Source organism: Hypanus sabinus, chromosome 5 (genome assembly GCF_030144855.1).
Source record: "Hypanus sabinus isolate sHypSab1 chromosome 5, sHypSab1.hap1, whole genome shotgun sequence".
Taxonomy (NCBI): domain Eukaryota; kingdom Metazoa; phylum Chordata; class Chondrichthyes; order Myliobatiformes; family Dasyatidae; genus Hypanus; species Hypanus sabinus.
Window position 1 is genome coordinate 64996759 of NC_082710.1, and position 18264 is coordinate 65015022.

General features: G+C 40.7%; 1 protein-coding gene across 2 annotated transcripts in view; it reads right to left on the reverse strand.

Moving 5' to 3' along the window:
* Positions 1-18264, reverse strand: part of pax5 (paired box 5) — a 507795-nt gene that overhangs the window by 246148 nt on the left and 243383 nt on the right. For both annotated transcript variants that reach the window (XM_059969114.1, XM_059969116.1), the window contains one exon: positions 2920-3021. In XM_059969114.1, the coding sequence (XP_059825097.1) occupies positions 2920-3021 (102 nt within the window). The remainder of the gene's footprint in view (positions 1-2919; positions 3022-18264) is intronic.

Consider the following 18264-nt stretch of genomic DNA (forward strand, 5'->3'; position numbering starts at 1 on the left):
TGACAAAAGGAGAAAGAGTGGGATGAAAGGATAAAGGCATGGGAAGGAATACAGAGAAAGTTGGTAAGTCATGCAGAACAAGATACAAGGAAATAAAATTATACAGAAAAAAAAGAAAAGGGTAAAAGGGAGATAGAAATAGATGGGGGGGGCGGGGTCAGCCTGAACCTGGTAGACTAACTTTCTAAAGCTGCTAGTGTATCTTCAATTTAAAATTCTACAAATGTTATTCAATACAACATTTATAAAGAGGAAGGCTCATGTTCTGCTTGCCGTAATGAACCTGGTTCTCCACCAGTTCCAGCCACTGGCCTCTCACCTAAGCCACTACACAACTTCCTCAGCTGGAAAGATGAAGCAGGCATGAGCAATGGAGCCTATCACCCAGAAGCAGACAGGGATAAATTAAGGAATGCAGAAACCTTTAGTTATGAATAAAATGAATTATTTTGAAGAAGAAGAAGAAAAGTAACACAAACTGCACACTAGCCTCTGTTTGATTTCTTTCAATTCTAAACTACTTCTGTCAGTTTATCAAACTGCAAAAAAATATATTTAAAACTTTGCACTTGAATGCAATCTCTGGTCAATCATCAGCTAAAAGACTGTAACGGATCTAAAAATACACATTGAAGTAGTACTATACATTCTAGTATTACAAGGGGTTGAACGTGGTCTTGCATGATGAAACATAAGTAACGGCCTTTCCACAGTTTCTTTCACTATACTGTTTAATAGAGATTCCCGAGGAAATAGATAGGAATGGGAGAACGCAGATGTGGACTGCAAGAAGGGGCAGAAAAATTGTCCAACTCCAGAGACTACCAGGGTGGATGAAAAGCTGTGGAGGTAATTGTGAGAGCTTCGGGATATACTTGGAGGCAATTAGGAGTGACAAGAGTTCATTGGGGAGTGGATTAATGACATCAGGGGAGGAGAGTGATGGCTGTGGAGATGATTGGAGGAGGATGATTGCAGAATAGATTGAATGGTAGCTATGGCTTTGAAACCAGTCAGAACATAGATTAATTGGAGCTTTGGAAATATTTAGTAGGTATAGGGAAGGGCATGTCAGGGTGATAACTACTTGGAGACTGGGTAAGAATCCCAGATGCCTGAAGATAATGGCGGTAAGGACAGGTATGTGCTTGCTTAGAGGTGATCAATAACTATGAAAATCTATAGATGGCACCCTCTTAAACGAGTGTGGACACCTCAGACCCTTTCAAATGGCCAACATAGACTTAGTCGCTTTAAATTATGCTGAAACAAGCATTGAGTGTCCCATTAAAACCTGCCTCATTATCTGAAACCTGAGTCCTTTGCATGTCTCAGGCACACAATACAACTCCACACGTATGTCGAATAAAAGCATGGCTACCATTGGTTGACACATTTCATACCCAGAGTGCCATTTCGCATGCACAGAGGAACAGAACTTAATTTCAAGAAGGACACAATTGGTACTCAAGGTACCTGGTATTTGTTTTAAATTACATCAGGTGCTGCATTAAAATGTGGCAACATGCAGAGAGTTTCTCCTGTCAATCTATCCACTGCTTGATGGGAACATCAGTGAATAAAATTTGCCACTGAACCAGGTAGGAGATATTAAAAATATACATAAGGGTCATCTTAAAAGGCAGCTGAATTTCCAAGCCATGTTTAATGTCCAGATGGCTAAAAGTTGAGTCAAAGAGACAGACTTTAGGAAGTCAAATAAATAAAAATGGTCAATAGCAAATCAGAGCAGCTTGGAGAGATAATTCCAGAGCTCAGAGCTCAAGGGTCAACATTGCAGGAGCAATTCAAATAAGGGATGCTCGAGATGCCTTCATACATTTTAAAGGATTGATTGGTTGGAAGAATTTTCAGAGGCAAAAAACATAGAAACACAGAAAATAGGAGCAGGAGTAGGCCATTCGGCCCTTCGAGCCTGCACCACCATTCAGTATGATCATGGCTGATCATCCAGCTCAGAACCCTGTACCCACTTTCTCTCCATACCCCCGATCCCTTTAGCCACAAGGGCCACATAAGCAAGGTAATCGGGATCAGCAAGGTAATAAAGGAATCTGAGTCTAGGACAAATATAATAAAATTGAGGCTTTCTTTAACTGGGAGCTAATGGAGGTCAGTTGGGACAGGGTGATAGGGAAATGATACCAGGACTAACCTTGGACAGACTTACATTTTACAGAGGCTAGAAGCAGTCTGGCCTGTCTGGAATGTGCTGATGCCACGAAGACATGGATGGAGAGACACAAAGCTGAGGCAGAATAACGCAATGTTACTGAGCTACAAACATGTAATCTAAATGATTGCACAGATAAGTAAGAAGACTGGGTAGATAAGAAAGGGAAAGGGGTGTGCAGCCCACCTAGTAGGAAAGGCAAGAGATGAAATTGTGTGCTTGCAAAAGGCAATGTTTAGCTTATTATTGTTCATGTAAGTCTGAGTCACATCATTATAAATAATGCTGAAAACTAATTTGTTAAGGGTCATTTAAAAATAAAATGCATGTTTTCATTAAAAACAAATTACCGGTCTTCTTAAAGGACAGCTGGGCTTCAGAATCCTGTTTAATGATTAGATTTTCTACCTACATCACTATCCTGAACACCAAACCCTTTTCTGTCGCAGTATGTTGAGCGTCCCACGAGATTAGTATTTCTGACAGTTAAGTGAAGGAAGAAATATTAGAGATATATCTACGTGTTTTATCCCTGTGGAGAAGTGTCTAACTGCAGAGAGGTTAATGAGACCAGCGTCTTCGCTCCTTTTTCTTGCTTTTTTTTTCCTCAGCCAGTGACTACAACAGAGATCTTAGTATTTTGTGAAATATGCAGAACTTGAAACAGTTCAGAGAGTTCTCCCTAAATGCAGCATTTGGGACCAAATGCTGGTTGTCACACTCACCAGGCACCATTCCTGTCAGTGCTGGGGGTGGGTAAGTGCTCTGTGCAGCGGGGGGCACGTGTGGAGGATAACCAGGAAGAGTCGTACTGGCCAAATCACGACCTGGAAAATAAGGTAAAATGTATGAGACCAAGACATGGCCTTAAAAATGTATCTGACATAACAACGCACCGTTTCTACTATAACCAGGAAGCATCCACTAGGTGTACTGTGGAAGTTGTATATAACGAACACCTCTGGGACAACCAGGTGATCCCTTAATACACGTTCATCCATGATTCATTAACCATTCATTCAGGTTGACCTTAGATACTGACTATAGACAAGTGGATATCAGGCAAACTGTATTCAGTGTGTTGCCAAAATGAGAACAGGTACTTGGAATAATATAGAGACACTGGACCTATAAGATCAGTGGACACCATAATATGAGGGGTGATCGATAAGTTTGTGGCCTAAGGTAGAAGGAGATGAGTTATACAGCTCTCGTTACATGCACATGCAGGTCAACTCTTTGAATGACAATGCAGAAAGTTTGAAGTTATGTAGGCCACAAACTTATCAATCACTCCATGCCATAGACCACTTCTGGAGGTCCAAGATGCCAAAAGAAGAGATCCATATGCTCCATGACCACTGGTCTAAGTGTGTAAATGTCAGAAAACTAAATGTGCTAGCTTTTCTAAATTTAACTCCTTCTATCTTAGGCCACAAACTTATCAATCACCCCTCGTACAAACTTTGGGGGCAATCTTGCAGGAATAAACATGAAGAGGACACTACGAGAAGAGGGAGGTGACTAATAAACCAATGCTGCAAAAGTGTATCATCTTCATGATGAAGATGTCAGAGTTTGCCATCGAAACGTCGGTTAAAATCGATACCTGTACTTGGCTGGAAGCCCAAGAAGAGTTTATTTGTCATATACGCCCGGAAAGTACTAGGTCCCTTTTTCACCTAGAATATATGTTTAAAAAGGGAATACCATATATGAAAGACACCTGTTGGTATCATAGAATACCCACTCCATGGAGTACCAATTGCTATGAAAGGTGAGTGCACCTAAATTTTGTGGTGTTATTGGGGATTCTACTTTTTTGATAGAAAGGGAAACTTACTCAAGATAATCATTACTGTGAAGATGTGCAAACCATACTTTCACATGTTGTTTTCAAGAAATGGGTAAACCTAAGTAATTTCTAAAGTAAGTACGTGTTTGGCACAGCATTGTGGGCCGAAAGGCCTGTATTGTGCTGTAGGTTTTCTATGTTCTTAAGTATACACCTTGTAAAAGGCCAGTGCCTCTTGCAATAGTTTTCTTATGTAAACTGCAAGGATGCCTGTTACTGTGAAGAAGCCAATGCTGCAAAGGCCTATTCTCAAGTAGGGGTACACTTTACAATGCCACAAATATTGCCCTTTCCTAATGTGTCCAGCTTTTAAATTCTTTTTCACAAAAGCCTGACTCTGGAAACAACAGTGGAGCTAGCACCCCTTGGGTACAGTTTTACCTGAAGTAGGATTCAGGCCATGTTCTTACTTGGCCTGTGCTGGCATCTCACTGCCACACTTGGCACTGACTTGTCCAATTGACACCATTTTACACAAGTATTATCTGCAGGACACAGTAAAATGAACAATCTACTTAACAAGTTAATAAGGTGGCAAGTGAAGCAATAACTAATGTGCTGAGTTATAATGATTGCCTGGCTTTGTTTATTGATGATGTGCTATCTGGGGCAATATACACTAATCACTGGATTGTTAATGCTGCATCAGATTATTTCTCCACTTTTTCACAGTGACGATAAGGATACAAATTCTCAGTTCTAGTGTGATCTTTTATTTCAAAAGTTTATAAATACTGGGTACAATTATTAACCATTTTTGTAAAGAAATGCTCTGGATTTAACTTGGTTCTGATACTAGAAACAAAATAAGTTGGTTGCCTATTTTATTCCACTGTTTACATTAAATAATTCACATTACTGACAAAAGAAATCTCAGTGACAAGAGCTCCATCATTTGTCTTCCCGCCCAAACTTCAGACATTTTTTTGTAAAAAAAATAATTTCTCTGCAATAATGCCAAAATTTCCCTTAAATGAGCAGCACTTGACAGGGTTAAACCTTTCAGATGTAACCAAGAGCAGCAAAAACAGATTCTGTTCAAACATTCAATTAGAATCAATTTGAGTTTGATCACTAGTTCTATTTGCCCATTGTCATATTATGAAAGAAGGACAGAAATTTTGCCCTGTACTGCCTTTGAAGGAAGCTTAAAGCACTGATTCTTATGACCCTAGAATTCAATTGTGCCCTCTTTTGGCAGCTTAATCGAGGATTCTCTGCAAAGCCCTCAGAGGGTTTAACATAGCAGAAATTCACAGGAGACATCTTAGGAATGACACAGACAAATTGGAACAGACACCGACAATCGGCACAAGGAAATATGCTTCTGCAGACTTAAATTTCATATGTTTTTACTGATCCCACCCGATTAATTCATTTGGTTAAAAGCAAGCAAAGGAACACCTGGAAAAGAACTGGTCCACAGTACCTCACAGATAGTGGCCTGCATGGGCTTGTTGGTCAAAAGCAGTGATGTGTAAAGTACACTCATACACACGTGCTTCTCTTTTTCACAGTATTTCACATTTCAATACATTCAAAAAAGATTCATTCATACTAACACTTAAAGCCTCACCATGTGCAAACAGAAAGTGAAGCAAATATCTCTGGTGATGACTGATGGGTACGTTTATACTGAGACAATGGTACAGATATTCAACATACTGTTGCCTCGTCCACGTAGGTTGTAAGTACATCGGCTGTTCTGGATCTGACTACCTTGGTTACCTCACAAGGCGAAGTGGATAAATGCACCTTGTACAATGAAAATGTGCCACATGAATCCTAGCTCTGAATGCTAATCTCTACACATTGACAATGGAGTCTTCACATGGATAACCAGGAGCTGGTCTCGTACACAGCGCATTACATCATGATATTCGGGGGCAGCACGGCAGTGTAGTGGTTAACACAACGCTTCACAGTACCAGCGACCCGGGTTCAAGTCCCTCCGCCGTCAGTGAGGAGTTTGTACGTTCTCCCCCTGAACAAATGGGTTACCTTCCTCCCACAGTCCAAAGACGTACAGGTTGGTCATTGCAAAATTAGGCTAGAGTTAAATCAGGGGTTGCTGTAGGGTGCAGCTTGAGGGGCCTGTTCAGTGCTATATCTCAATAAATAAATATTCATAAGGAGAATTACTTCAGTCAGGATATTCAGTAACCAGCAAGAAAATGAACACATTTGTTTTCAAGCATCAAAGTGGTATAATGAGGAACATGCTACCTGAAAGTTAAATTATATTTGAAAAACAAATAGTTAAAAGAGTGCTCTAGTGCTTGGGGTGGAACTAAATGGAATGGTCTAGCAATGGACTATTGGCACTATGAACTAAATAGCTTCACTTTGTATCATTCAATGAGTTCTTGTTCATTTACTTGACACTGTTGAAGACCATGAACCATCATTTCCTCATTACTAATCAAACCCTGGGTCTCTGTACCTCCCTCTACAACAGGATCTTTTACTTCCTCACTGGGAGACCACAGTCAGTGCAGTTCAGAAATAACACCTCCTCGCTGACAATTAACGCAGGTGCACCTTAAGGATACTAAACACAAAGTACACTGCAGATGCTGGGGTCAAAGCAACATGTACAACACGCTGGAGGAACTCAGCAGGTCGGACGAAGGGTCTCGGTCCGAAACGTTGACTGCTCGTTTCCACGGATGCTGCCTGACCTGCTGAGTTCCTCCAGCGTGTTGTATGTGTTGCACCTTAAGGATGCATGCTGAACTCACAACTCTATTTTCTCTACACCCATGACTGTGCGGCTAGGCACAGCTCAAGCACCATCTATAAATTCACCACTGATATTGACAGAATCTCATATGGCAATAAGGAGGTGTATAGGAGTGAAATAGATCCACTGGTTGAATGGTGTCACAATACCATCCTTGCACTCAATGTCAGCAAGACCAAGTAATCGATTGAGGTCTTCAGGAAATGGGAGTCGAGCGAACGCTCACCAGTCCTCAGTGACAGTTCAGTGGTGGAAAGAGTGAGTTTAAAGTTCCTGGACATCGACATCTGAGAGGATCTATCCTGGCCCCAACACATTGATGCAATCATGAAAAAGAAGTTTGAGGAGATTGGTATGTTAGCAAAGTCTCTTGAAATTTTCGGTAGATATATGATGGAGGTCATTCTGACCATCTCCATCACAATCTGGTATGTAGCCTTCGATGTATACGATCACAAGAGGCTGCAGACAGTTATAGACTCAGGCAGTTTCATCAAGAACACAACACTCCTTGCCTTCGATGACATTTTCAGAAAGTGACATTAAGGACTGTCATTATCTGGGACATGGCTCTGCTTGTTCCAACCACTGGGGAGGAGGTGCAGGATCCTGAAGACCTAGGCTCCAGCTTCTTTCCCCCACTGTCAGAGTTTGGATCAGTTCATGTGCGCTATTTATTTATTTTGTAACTTGTAGTAATTTGAACATCTTGCACAGAACTACCAATGCAAAACAAAAAAAAGTCACGGCATGTGTCAGTGATAATAAAACTAATTCGTATTCTGAAAATTCCCAGAATGCTCACACCGAGATAATGTAAGTAATAGAGGCCGATGAAAGCCATCCGTCCCCTCGTGCCTGCTTCTCCACTCAGTAAGGTATTGGCTGCGAGTTATTTCACACTAGGTGTACAAGACCATTGCCCTCACCAGTACAAATTACACATTGTCCCGGCCTCAGCTAAAACATAGTTGCCCTTTCTATCCAATAGCTCACTAACACTATTTACACTTTCACATAAATAAGGTTGCACAGAGTTGTGGTAACACCTCTCTCAGTCATCAGCTTGAAAGGAAGAAAAGATGATGAAGGTGTGGACTGGCTGTATCACAGCCTGGTATGGGAATACCAATGCCTTTGAATGGAAAATCTTACAGAAGGTAGTGGATTCAGCCCAGCACATCACAGGTAAAGCCCTCCCAATCAGTGAGCACATCTACATGAAACGTTATCCATCAGCAGAGATTGCCACCACCCAGGCCACACTCTCTTCTCGCTGCTGCAATCAGGTAGAAGGTACAAGAGCCTCAGGACTCACACTATCAGGTTCAAGAACAGTTACTACCCGTCAACCATCAGGCCCTTGAACAAAAGGGGATAACTAGATTCAATTGCCCATCCATTGAGATGTTCCCACAACCAATGATCTCACTTCAAGGACTCTTTATGTTACTGTCCTATGTTCTCGTTATTTATTGCTATTAATTTATATTTGCATTTGCACAGTTTGTTGTCTCCTGCACTCTGGTAGATCTGTTATAGTCACTGTTCTATAGATTTGCTGAGTATGCCCGCAGGAAAATGAATCTCAGGGTGTATATGGTGACATACAAGTACTTTGATAATAAAAGTTACTTTAAATGAACTTGTTTAACTTGTCATTCAAGTGCTTGTAATTGTGAGTCAGACAACTGCCCTGACCATGTAAAAGGAGCTTTTAGTATTGACTGGGAGAAACCTTTCACCTTGTACATGTGGACAGGCAAGAGCAAGCAGGAAGAATGCAGCTGGAGCAGAAAGGGCTCCAGTGAAGACTTCAGCAGGACTCCATCAACGTGGAGAAGCTTAAGCACTCTGGCTCTGCTGCAGCTTGCAGTGTTCATGTTGCGTTCCTTCACACATTATCTCATTAGTGTTGGATAAAAAAGCATTAACATACATTCAATTGGACTGCTTTTGATGACGAGATTACTCTTTCTGACAAGAGGTCTGCACATTATCCGCACAGGATGGCACTACAGATTCCAAATGAAATCAGTTGTGGGAATGGGGCTGACCCAAGGACTGAGAGGGCAAACCTAATAACTCTTTACATTAAATGTTGATAGGGTAGGCACAATAATTGATCACATAACAGGTTGCTTGGAATTACCTGCTGAAGATGGGGAAGTTAACATTAACTAGGAACATTGCAGTGGTGATGTTATGACCCAGACAGGAGGTGAATAATAATGAGTATTCCAGCGGATTACTGTCATTGCATAGAAATAATACAAGTGAAAGGAAAGCGTTTAGTATTAATCAATCATATCTAGTGCTGTGAACAAGCACTAGAAAAGGTTTCCTTAAGGCAATAATGCTGAACAGCTAATAATAAATATAATCGTGAGGATATGCAGCAAACTGTGTAATGATAAATAAGCCCAATGTGGTTAACCATTTGTATTCCACACCTCTCCCACTCTCACTATTTGTCTGTGATCTCTCTATACACTGACAATGAGTCCCAGCACATGCTTGAGCAACAGTACCTCATCTTCCTTCTAAATAAGTTGCAGCTTCTTGACCTAATAGAGAATTCTACAACTTAACATAAATATTTCAGTCTGTTTCAGTCAACCATTTCCAATATTGCTGCCACCTGTTTGTTTTTCCTCCCCTTTTTTCCCCTTTTGTTTATTTCTGGGAGTGGGGGACGTGCCCAAGCTGACTTACTGCGTATGTCCTATGACCCTATATAACATCCAGTGATTCCTCCACTCTTTTAACTATGTTCTTCTGAGTGTAGGCTCACTATCCAACTGCTCCCATCCACTCTTTCACTGGGTTACCCTGTTGACAGTATCTCCTCTCAGTCACTTTGGTTTTATCCCAGCAGAAACATTCGCCCTTCCCCACTGCCCTCCCTGTAGTATAACAAGCCTCCTTTGTCTAATTCTCAGTTCTGATAAATGGTCTTCGACCTTAAATATTAACTGCTTCCCTTCTCACAAATATGGCCTAAGTGGTTTCAGCATTTTAAAAAAATTTTTGTATTTCATCTGCTAACTTTTCTCTTTTGGCCTGCTGTATTAGATGTAACTGGTTTAACACCAAAGTCATCTTAAAATTCTATAAATCCACTGACCTTTGCAATATTTCCTGGTCAAAACCATACCTGAAGTAGTAATCAAAAGTTTTTACAACACTCAAAAAACAAAGACCAGGCAACGTGAGCCAATAGCTCACTATCCTTTCAACTTCCCCTCCATCTTTCTCTCCAATCACCACTTTTGAAAATAGTTCAGGGCTCGTGCCAGCATTCTCAAGTCGTTCTTCATGTTCAGCCGTTTCATCATGAGTCTATAACATGCAAGCACAGACTCTCCTCAACCAAACAGATGCATTATAAAGAATGATCAGCAACTTATGACCTGGACACCATGCCTTCTCCACTACTCAGTATGATCAATACCCAGATGAAGGATTTCCTCCAACTTTTATCAGAGTCATACAATGTCCAACAGGCGGGTTGTCCCACCACACTAGTGGGCACCCTGGCATATTAATTCCATCTTCAAGCACTTGGCCTATCGCCTTCCATGCCAAGGCGATTCCAGTGTTTAAATGCTGAGAGTGATTTTGCTTCCACTGCCAGTTTTATTATAATAATTATTATTTCTGCACTATTGTTCTTATCTCCATGTCTGTCTCACATAATAAGATTTCACAGCATAGTCCCATGGGCATCTGGATGTGGATTGAAGATACAAGGTCATGAATTGTGATGAATTTTCTTGCGTTACAAATAGTAATGTAACTTTTGGAAGATAAGGATATCTGAAACTGCTTTACCATAACTTCATTTCCAAGTCTACTCACTCTTGTAGGAGAGGGAAACATGCCTCTCTTACATGCAAGAGCCTGTAAGCATCAGTGAAGCTAACCGCAAAATATCAAGGTAGCCAAGTGGCGTATGGGACAGATGTCAGTTCCTTGTGTTTTACTGATATTAGTTGAGAGGTGAAAGTTAGCCTGGATTAAGGTTCGGGCAGAATACTTAAAATCAGAATCAGAATTGGGTTTAACATTACCAGCGTATGTTGTGAAATTTGTCGTCTTTGCAGCAGCAGCACCATGCAATACATGATAGAAAAAATGCGAATTACAGCAAGTATATATTAAATAGTTAAATTAAATAAATAGTGCAAAAATAACAAAATAAAAAAGTAGTGAGGTACTGTTCATGGGTTCAAAGTCCATTCAGAAATTGGATGGCAGAGGGGAAGAAGCTGTTCCTGAATCATCGAGTGTGTGCTTTCAGGATTCTGTATCTCCTTCCTGATGATAGCAATGAGAACAAGGCATGACCTGGGTGATGGTGGTCTTTAATGATGGATGCTGCCTTTTTGAGGCACCACTCCTGAAAGATGTCCTGTACACAACAGAGGCTAGTGCCCATGCTGGAGCTGACTAAGTTTACAAATCTGAAGTATGCTGAAGATAATGACTAGCAACCTAACATTCACTGCTGTCGTGCCAGCTCTTCAACTTCAGCAGCAATCAATGTTGCAATGAAAAAAGGCCAGGGAATATCACTCTGGTTAGAGGTATTTGGACTGAGAGTAGATACTGGAATCAGGATGAGAAGCGGTAGATTGCACAGAGAGCAAGCTGTTCCCTGGGTTAGAGGCATGAACGTGGGGGTTAATTTTCTCATCACTGGCTACTGTGCAGAAACTAAGATCATCATTCTGAGAACAAGTAAAACAGTCATCAATGTCAGATAGATTCGTGCATCTGTTATTTATTCTGAGAAGGCAAGTGAAACTTACTGATCAAACGAGGTAATATATATCTCATGCTACTTTATATCAAAGATCATCTGAACTAAAATTCACTAATGGCATCTTAACAAACTCATGGAAACACACAGCTGAAAGCCATGGATTTCTGCCTCGGGCCACCTAAGATCACCTTAGAAGATACTGAAGATATCAGGTTATTTTCAGTATTTCCATATCCCCTTCCACCCATAGCCTTTTGGAATTAATATTGAACTATATTTTACCTTTTACAATAACTGAAGCAGTTTTCTAATCTATCAGAAAATATAGACGAACCTCAGCTTAAAATATTTCCCATGGTTATAAGCCAAAGGTTTGGGTGAAGTCTGACTTCTTTGATAGAAAATGCTAGGTTAAAGCTCTGGTACAGTGCAATGTGGGTGCTTGATTGTTGGACATGCTGTCTTTAGATGAAATGGTAAACCCACTTCAGTGCTTTTAAAAGCTTCAATGAGATTAATTAATGGACAGAGGAGAGCTCTGATGGAGTCAGCTAACACCACCATGAACCAATTTAATGGCAATTTTTTTACATGCTGTTTGTGGGGCCTACCAATATCTAAAATGTTGTACATAAACTTACCACAGCATTTGTTAAGGATAAATAGATTGGATGTAAAACATTTTGAAATGCTCTGAGATACCACTTAAATGATCATATTGAAATATAAATATACTTTTGCACAAAAGTTATGTCAAGGATGCCTGGAATAATAGTCTTAACTTAAAATAACTTTTAAAGTTCTGGATCAGTTAATGGGATATGTTTTATTTATTGATGTGTATTAAAGAGTAATTGGCTGACTGGTGGCACAGTGACATCAGCGCCGGACTCCGGAGCGAAGGTTCCCGAGTTCGAATCCAGTCGGGCCACTCCCGGGCACGCTTTCCATCTGTGCCAGGTTGAGTGTCGAGCTCGCAACTCGGCCTGATTAAAAAAAAAAATCACTGCTCTGTGAGAAGGACGTGGGGGACCACTCACAGAATCATTCCTCCAAGACAACCACTTCAAAAACAAAGTGTTCGCCGAGGCTCTGGCAGAGTATGGCACACAAAAGAAAATTAAAGAGTAAAACTAAGAAATATGACATATAATTTTACCGTTTTCTAATCTTCTATTTGTTTTCATGGTAACTTAGCTTCTTCAGCAATTCCTAATGCTAATTCTGAGACTGGATCTTGTTTATTTGGGGAGGTTAAATCCACTAAAAAATCATGAATTGTTTTCATATTAAGGGGGAAATGACTACCTCTGCCTGTGCATGATAAACGACCTTATTTACAAACGACATCAGTCATACAGGCACACACACACACAGGCAGGCAATGGTCATTAATTCCACTCAAAACCATAATTAAATACATATCAGAAGTCTTCCCACTTGTTAGGCAGAATTAAATTATTAAGCACATTTACCAAACACAAGTACTGGCCAGAGGTACTCAAGTGAAGGGATGCGTCCTACAAGCTGGAGGCCAGAGCTAATCAGCATCTTCAAAAACCAGGGGAAACTAGATTTCCTCTGGACTCATGACCACATTTACATCAGTTTGCCCTAATAGTTATGAATGTATTAAATCCATTAATACTGGAGGCATGAAGCAATTGTTGAATATACTTGAAAAATCCACAGAACGTTTAATAAAGAAAGTGGACACCAAATAGCAAGGATTTTTGCAACTAATCATGGGATAACTGATCTAGAAGAGTTTTGGGATTATCTGTTTGGTCTTCTGGCCAGCTAGTGCAAAGACTTGCATAGTCTTATGAAATATATTCCTAGGGGTTTCATCGCGTGAATAGCACCTCCCATAGCCACAAATGCATAAACATGCTTTTATTCTGATTGCCAATATTGTCATTACTGATTGAAAGTGTTCAAAGATAACAATAATCAAATACTTTTCTAGTGTCCTTATCATCTTCTCCTGGGTGGTTTAGAACACTCCTGGACAGTCTTGGGCGATTGGGACCCCTAACATAGAGAGAGATGTCTCTTTCTTCCTGGCATCCCTGCTGGATTGCTGTACAACATGGCAGACAAAGGAAAAGTCATTGCTTAGTTAACAGAAATATGTGGGCACCTCCAAGGAAATCATTAAGTGAAAGACTAGTCAAACAGGGTCCTTAAGGCTAAAAAAGGTCTTAAGGCCACTTCAGCCTTTATCAGAAAGGGGAATTAATCAAGCAAAGTGACAGGCGTCCACAATTTCACTTTAGATCTGTGGGTTAGCTCAGCATTGAACACAACAGAATTCTTCAAGCTCTACTTGACTTGTAATATAGATGAAGATCACAGACCCATTTTAAACAAGCCTCAAGCTCTCATCTTCAGGATGTGGTCCCTATGCATGACTGGAAGAGAATTTTATGAAGGCGAAGAGATTTTGAGAGATCAGGAAGCCCTCAAGAGCTGGTTTTCTAGATATCCTGTTTCTTTTCCAAATGTGTTTTTCACTGTCCTGTTACCATGCAGACACACCCTGACAGAAGTATTTAAAGCAGCACATGAAAATCAGTGGATATAGCTCTGGAACGAGAGGGAGCAGCCCAATTTCTGCCGGGGGTGGGGGAGAGAGTGTGCTCATGGTCGTCTGATGCTTAAGGGGCCAGGTTCCCACAGCAACTGTGGGGATCTATAGTGATTGGGCTAGCAGATTAGAATTGTACTGTATACAGGAGTTGTACTGTAAATTCCACTTTGGGCTCTTACTCTTTGCTGGAGTAATGTTCATATAATGCTGAGAAATACTACTGAGGCCTGGTGTGCATGTCTGGTTTATTCATGGTTCGTCTGAGACTGCACACAAGCACAAAATGCCACACGTAAGATTAGCTATATCATGCAATGTTGTCACCCTTACATTCTCACACCAGGGAAATAATTGGTGGCAGGGCTACCTGGAGTATGCAGTCCTGTTTCCTAAGGCCCGTATCACTACAAAGGCATTGAGCGAATATATTCAACCTGTCCCACCTGCTTTAAGCTGCTATATAAAATGCCTGGGAAACCCAGACACCTATTGTTCAAAGTAGAATCTGGACAGACTGCTTCATAATATTCGTACGGAAATATGCCTTACCTAAGCAGGTAGCCCATCTGCCATTGGACCAGCGCCATTAAACCAGATAGGTTCTAGGTGTGTTCAGTTTCTGTTCCAAATTGTTTACATTATGACCCTGTGGCATCTGTTTCTGAGAATTAGGGCCACGGATAAAGAGAATTCAGATCACTGTGCCTGTGCCACCTCTTCCAAAGAGCTTTTCAATGAGTCCTGTTCTTTTCTTCTTTACTGATTGCAGCATAATATTTTTTACTTTGCTAATAATTGGAAATAAATATCACTACCTTTCAAATTCTCTTCTGAGAATTACTTTTGAATGTGTTTCCTAGTGTTTTCAAGGTCATAGCAATCTGCTGTACCAAAAATACTCCTCATCTTTTCCAGATTCCCTTTTCTGCCAGAGATTATAGATTTATCTTTTGCTTTGTATCTGCTTTAAACACAAGTTCAATGAATACCTCCACCACAGATCATATGCAGGCACCAGCCTCTGGAAAACTATAGGACCTAATTCACATGGAAGTTCCACTTTTTCGATGTTTTTAACTCCCCAACATTAGAACTGATACTTACACAGCGCCACCAAATAAAATTAAATTATAAAATTCAATAAGTGCTTGATCTGTTTTAACTATTTAACAGTACCTATTTCACCATGATATGACTGAACTCAGCTGAACTGAATATGCGAATATGCCTGGACTCTTTTGATGACTTTGTGATTTGGAGTTTTGTATTCTGTGTTTTTCACTCTCTTTTTTGTCATTTGTGCAATTTGTTCTTTTTTATTGTGTATTGAGGGTTTGAATTTTTTTCTTTAAATGGGTTCCATTGTTTTCTCAGGGTTGTTTACTGCATACATACTTCCGTAATAAATGTACTTTGAATCTTTAAAGATCCTCCATGAGTTACCATTTTATTCTTTCAGAACAGCTTTTCCTATCCAGTTTTCCAGCACTACCTGTCATGTTGAAAAGCCTTTAAGAACTTGATTGGGACACATTCTCTTCAGTGAACAGCAATATGGATCATCCAGACATCACAGGTGATCATATACAACACCCCACAATAACCTAGGTGTCAGCAGAATCTAATCATGCCCTGTCAGTAACAGAACTCACATTGCATAGAACCATTCTGAATCTGCTCACCATAAGATCAGTAAGAATAAGATCAAGTTCCATCTGCTGCCACAGTCACTTCCCTGTTTACCCTAGGTTTGTACTGTCAGTAGGTGAAATGAAGTATGACTAGTAATCTAATCTCAGCAATGAGAATGATGAGGAATTTGGGGAAAGACAAGTTTTGCTGTTGCAAACTTTTGAAACTCAACCTAATGTTCAAAGCAAACATTGTATTATTATTGCTGAAATTCTCTTGTCTCAATCCTTTCCCTTGTCCCTCCCTTCATTGGCCACTGTAACCAGCCCATAATCCTGCTATTCCTCTGACAGACCTTTGACAACTATCCCTTCCTCTCTTCACGCCATTGTGGTCGTTTAAAACACAATTACTTTTTAAATTTTATTTTATTTAGATACAACGCAAAGTAGGCCATTTTCATCCCATCGAGCCATGACACCCAGTGACCCACCAATTTAGCCCTAGCCTAAACACAGAACAATTTGCAATGACCAATTAACCTACCAACCCGTACGTTCTTGGACTGTGGGTGGAAACTGGAGCACCCAAAAGAAACCCGCATGGTCACTGGGAGAATGTACTAACTCTTTACAGACAGCGGTAGGAATTGAACCCAGAGTGCCTGTATGGTAAATTGTTGTGCTAACCACTATGCTACCATGCCACCTGTAATCATTTCTGGATCCTAATGCTCAAGTTATGTCAATGCAGCCATGAGTAGCTTGCCACACATCTACATTTAATCTCTTCCATGTCGCTGTCATTCTCCCAGTTCCAACTGCCTTTGACCAAACTATGAAATACTATCCCTCATAGTATTTCAATTATGTCTATTGTATTCTGGTTACAATTATATCTAGCCACCTAATAATTGACTTGTTGTAGTAATCTTTTTCAGACTCTAGTTCGGCTTCTACCCCTCTTTCATCAGACTCTAGAGCTGACTTCTCATACTTTCAATTTTTAAACACTTCATCTTCCAGTCTACCTCATCATGGTCTTTGCACCTCACTGTCTATCAGCAATAAACTGAAGTTTCTCTGTAATTGCAACACTATATTCTACATTATGTTTTTTTTACTACCTCCATGTATGAAGTGATCTTTCTGGGATGGCATGCAAATGAAAGCCCTTCACTGTATCTCTGGCAATGCACAAATAACAAAACCTCATATCAATACCAAGATTCATACACATGATCCCACAGAACCACAGAGACATTCTGCAAGCTACATACTATATTTCTAAATATACCTCACTGGGATTACTGGAATCTGCAGTGGGTAATTCCCCTCTAAGCAATGTACTTTTTAATTAACTTAATGATCTACAGATTTCATGATCATCTAAACAACTTGGTGGACCAAGCAGGTACTGCACATTTAAGGGACAAGGGTTCATTGCCATGGCTGGAAGCGAGGCTGGAATGGGAGGGAGGGGTGTTGGGATAATAAACCAGGCTGAAATGCAGGGGGATGAGGCCCCCTCTACCCAGCGTCTTGTTAGCAATTGTGCAGTCACTGGAGAACAAATTGAGGATCTGAGGGCAAGATTGCTGTAATCCAGGGAAATGAGAGATTGTTGTGTTCTATGTTTGAACAAAACATGGCTTTCTCCCAGCATGCCAGATACGGTGATCAGACCTAAAGGTCACAGAATGGACCAAACTGCTGATTTGGTAAAGGAAAAAGGTGGCGGTATGTGCTTCACAATAAACTCTCAATGGTCCTTCAATGTGGCGGCTTTGTCGAACTCGTGTTCCCCGACCTTGAACACCTAACAGTCAAACGACATCCCTTCTATTTATCTAGTGAGTTCTCCTCCATAATCCTGACCACAGTTTACATACCAGAGGCCAACTATAATCAAACAATTGTAATACTGCATGATGCCATCTCCAAACAAGAAATAGGCCATCCCAACACATTTCAAATCATAGTCAGGGACATCAACCAGGCTTGCTTGAAGAAAACCCTGCACATTTACCATCAGCATAACCTATAGCACCAGAGGTTCCATCACAATGGACCTCACAGCGGATAAGGAATGCCTACCATTCCACGCCCAGACCGCATTTCAGTAAATCTGATCACTTGTCTGTTCTTCTCCTTCCTGCGTACAGGCGGAGGTAAAGAGCAAAACTCCAGAGATTAGCACAACAAAGAGGTGGTTGTAGGCAGAGGATCGACTACAGGATTGCTTCAAGTGGACTCGACCGTGTTCCAAGGACTCATCTGTGGATTTCAATGATTATACCAAGGTTGTCGTGAATTTTAGATGAATGCTGATGAATGTAAATGTTGTAGATGAGTGTGCCCTTACAAAATCATTCATCGTCTTCCCCAACCAGAAGCAGTGGATGAACCAGGAGATCTGTAATCTGATGAGAGCCAGATCAATGGCATGATGAAGGAAGTTCCAAGAGGTCCAGGTACAA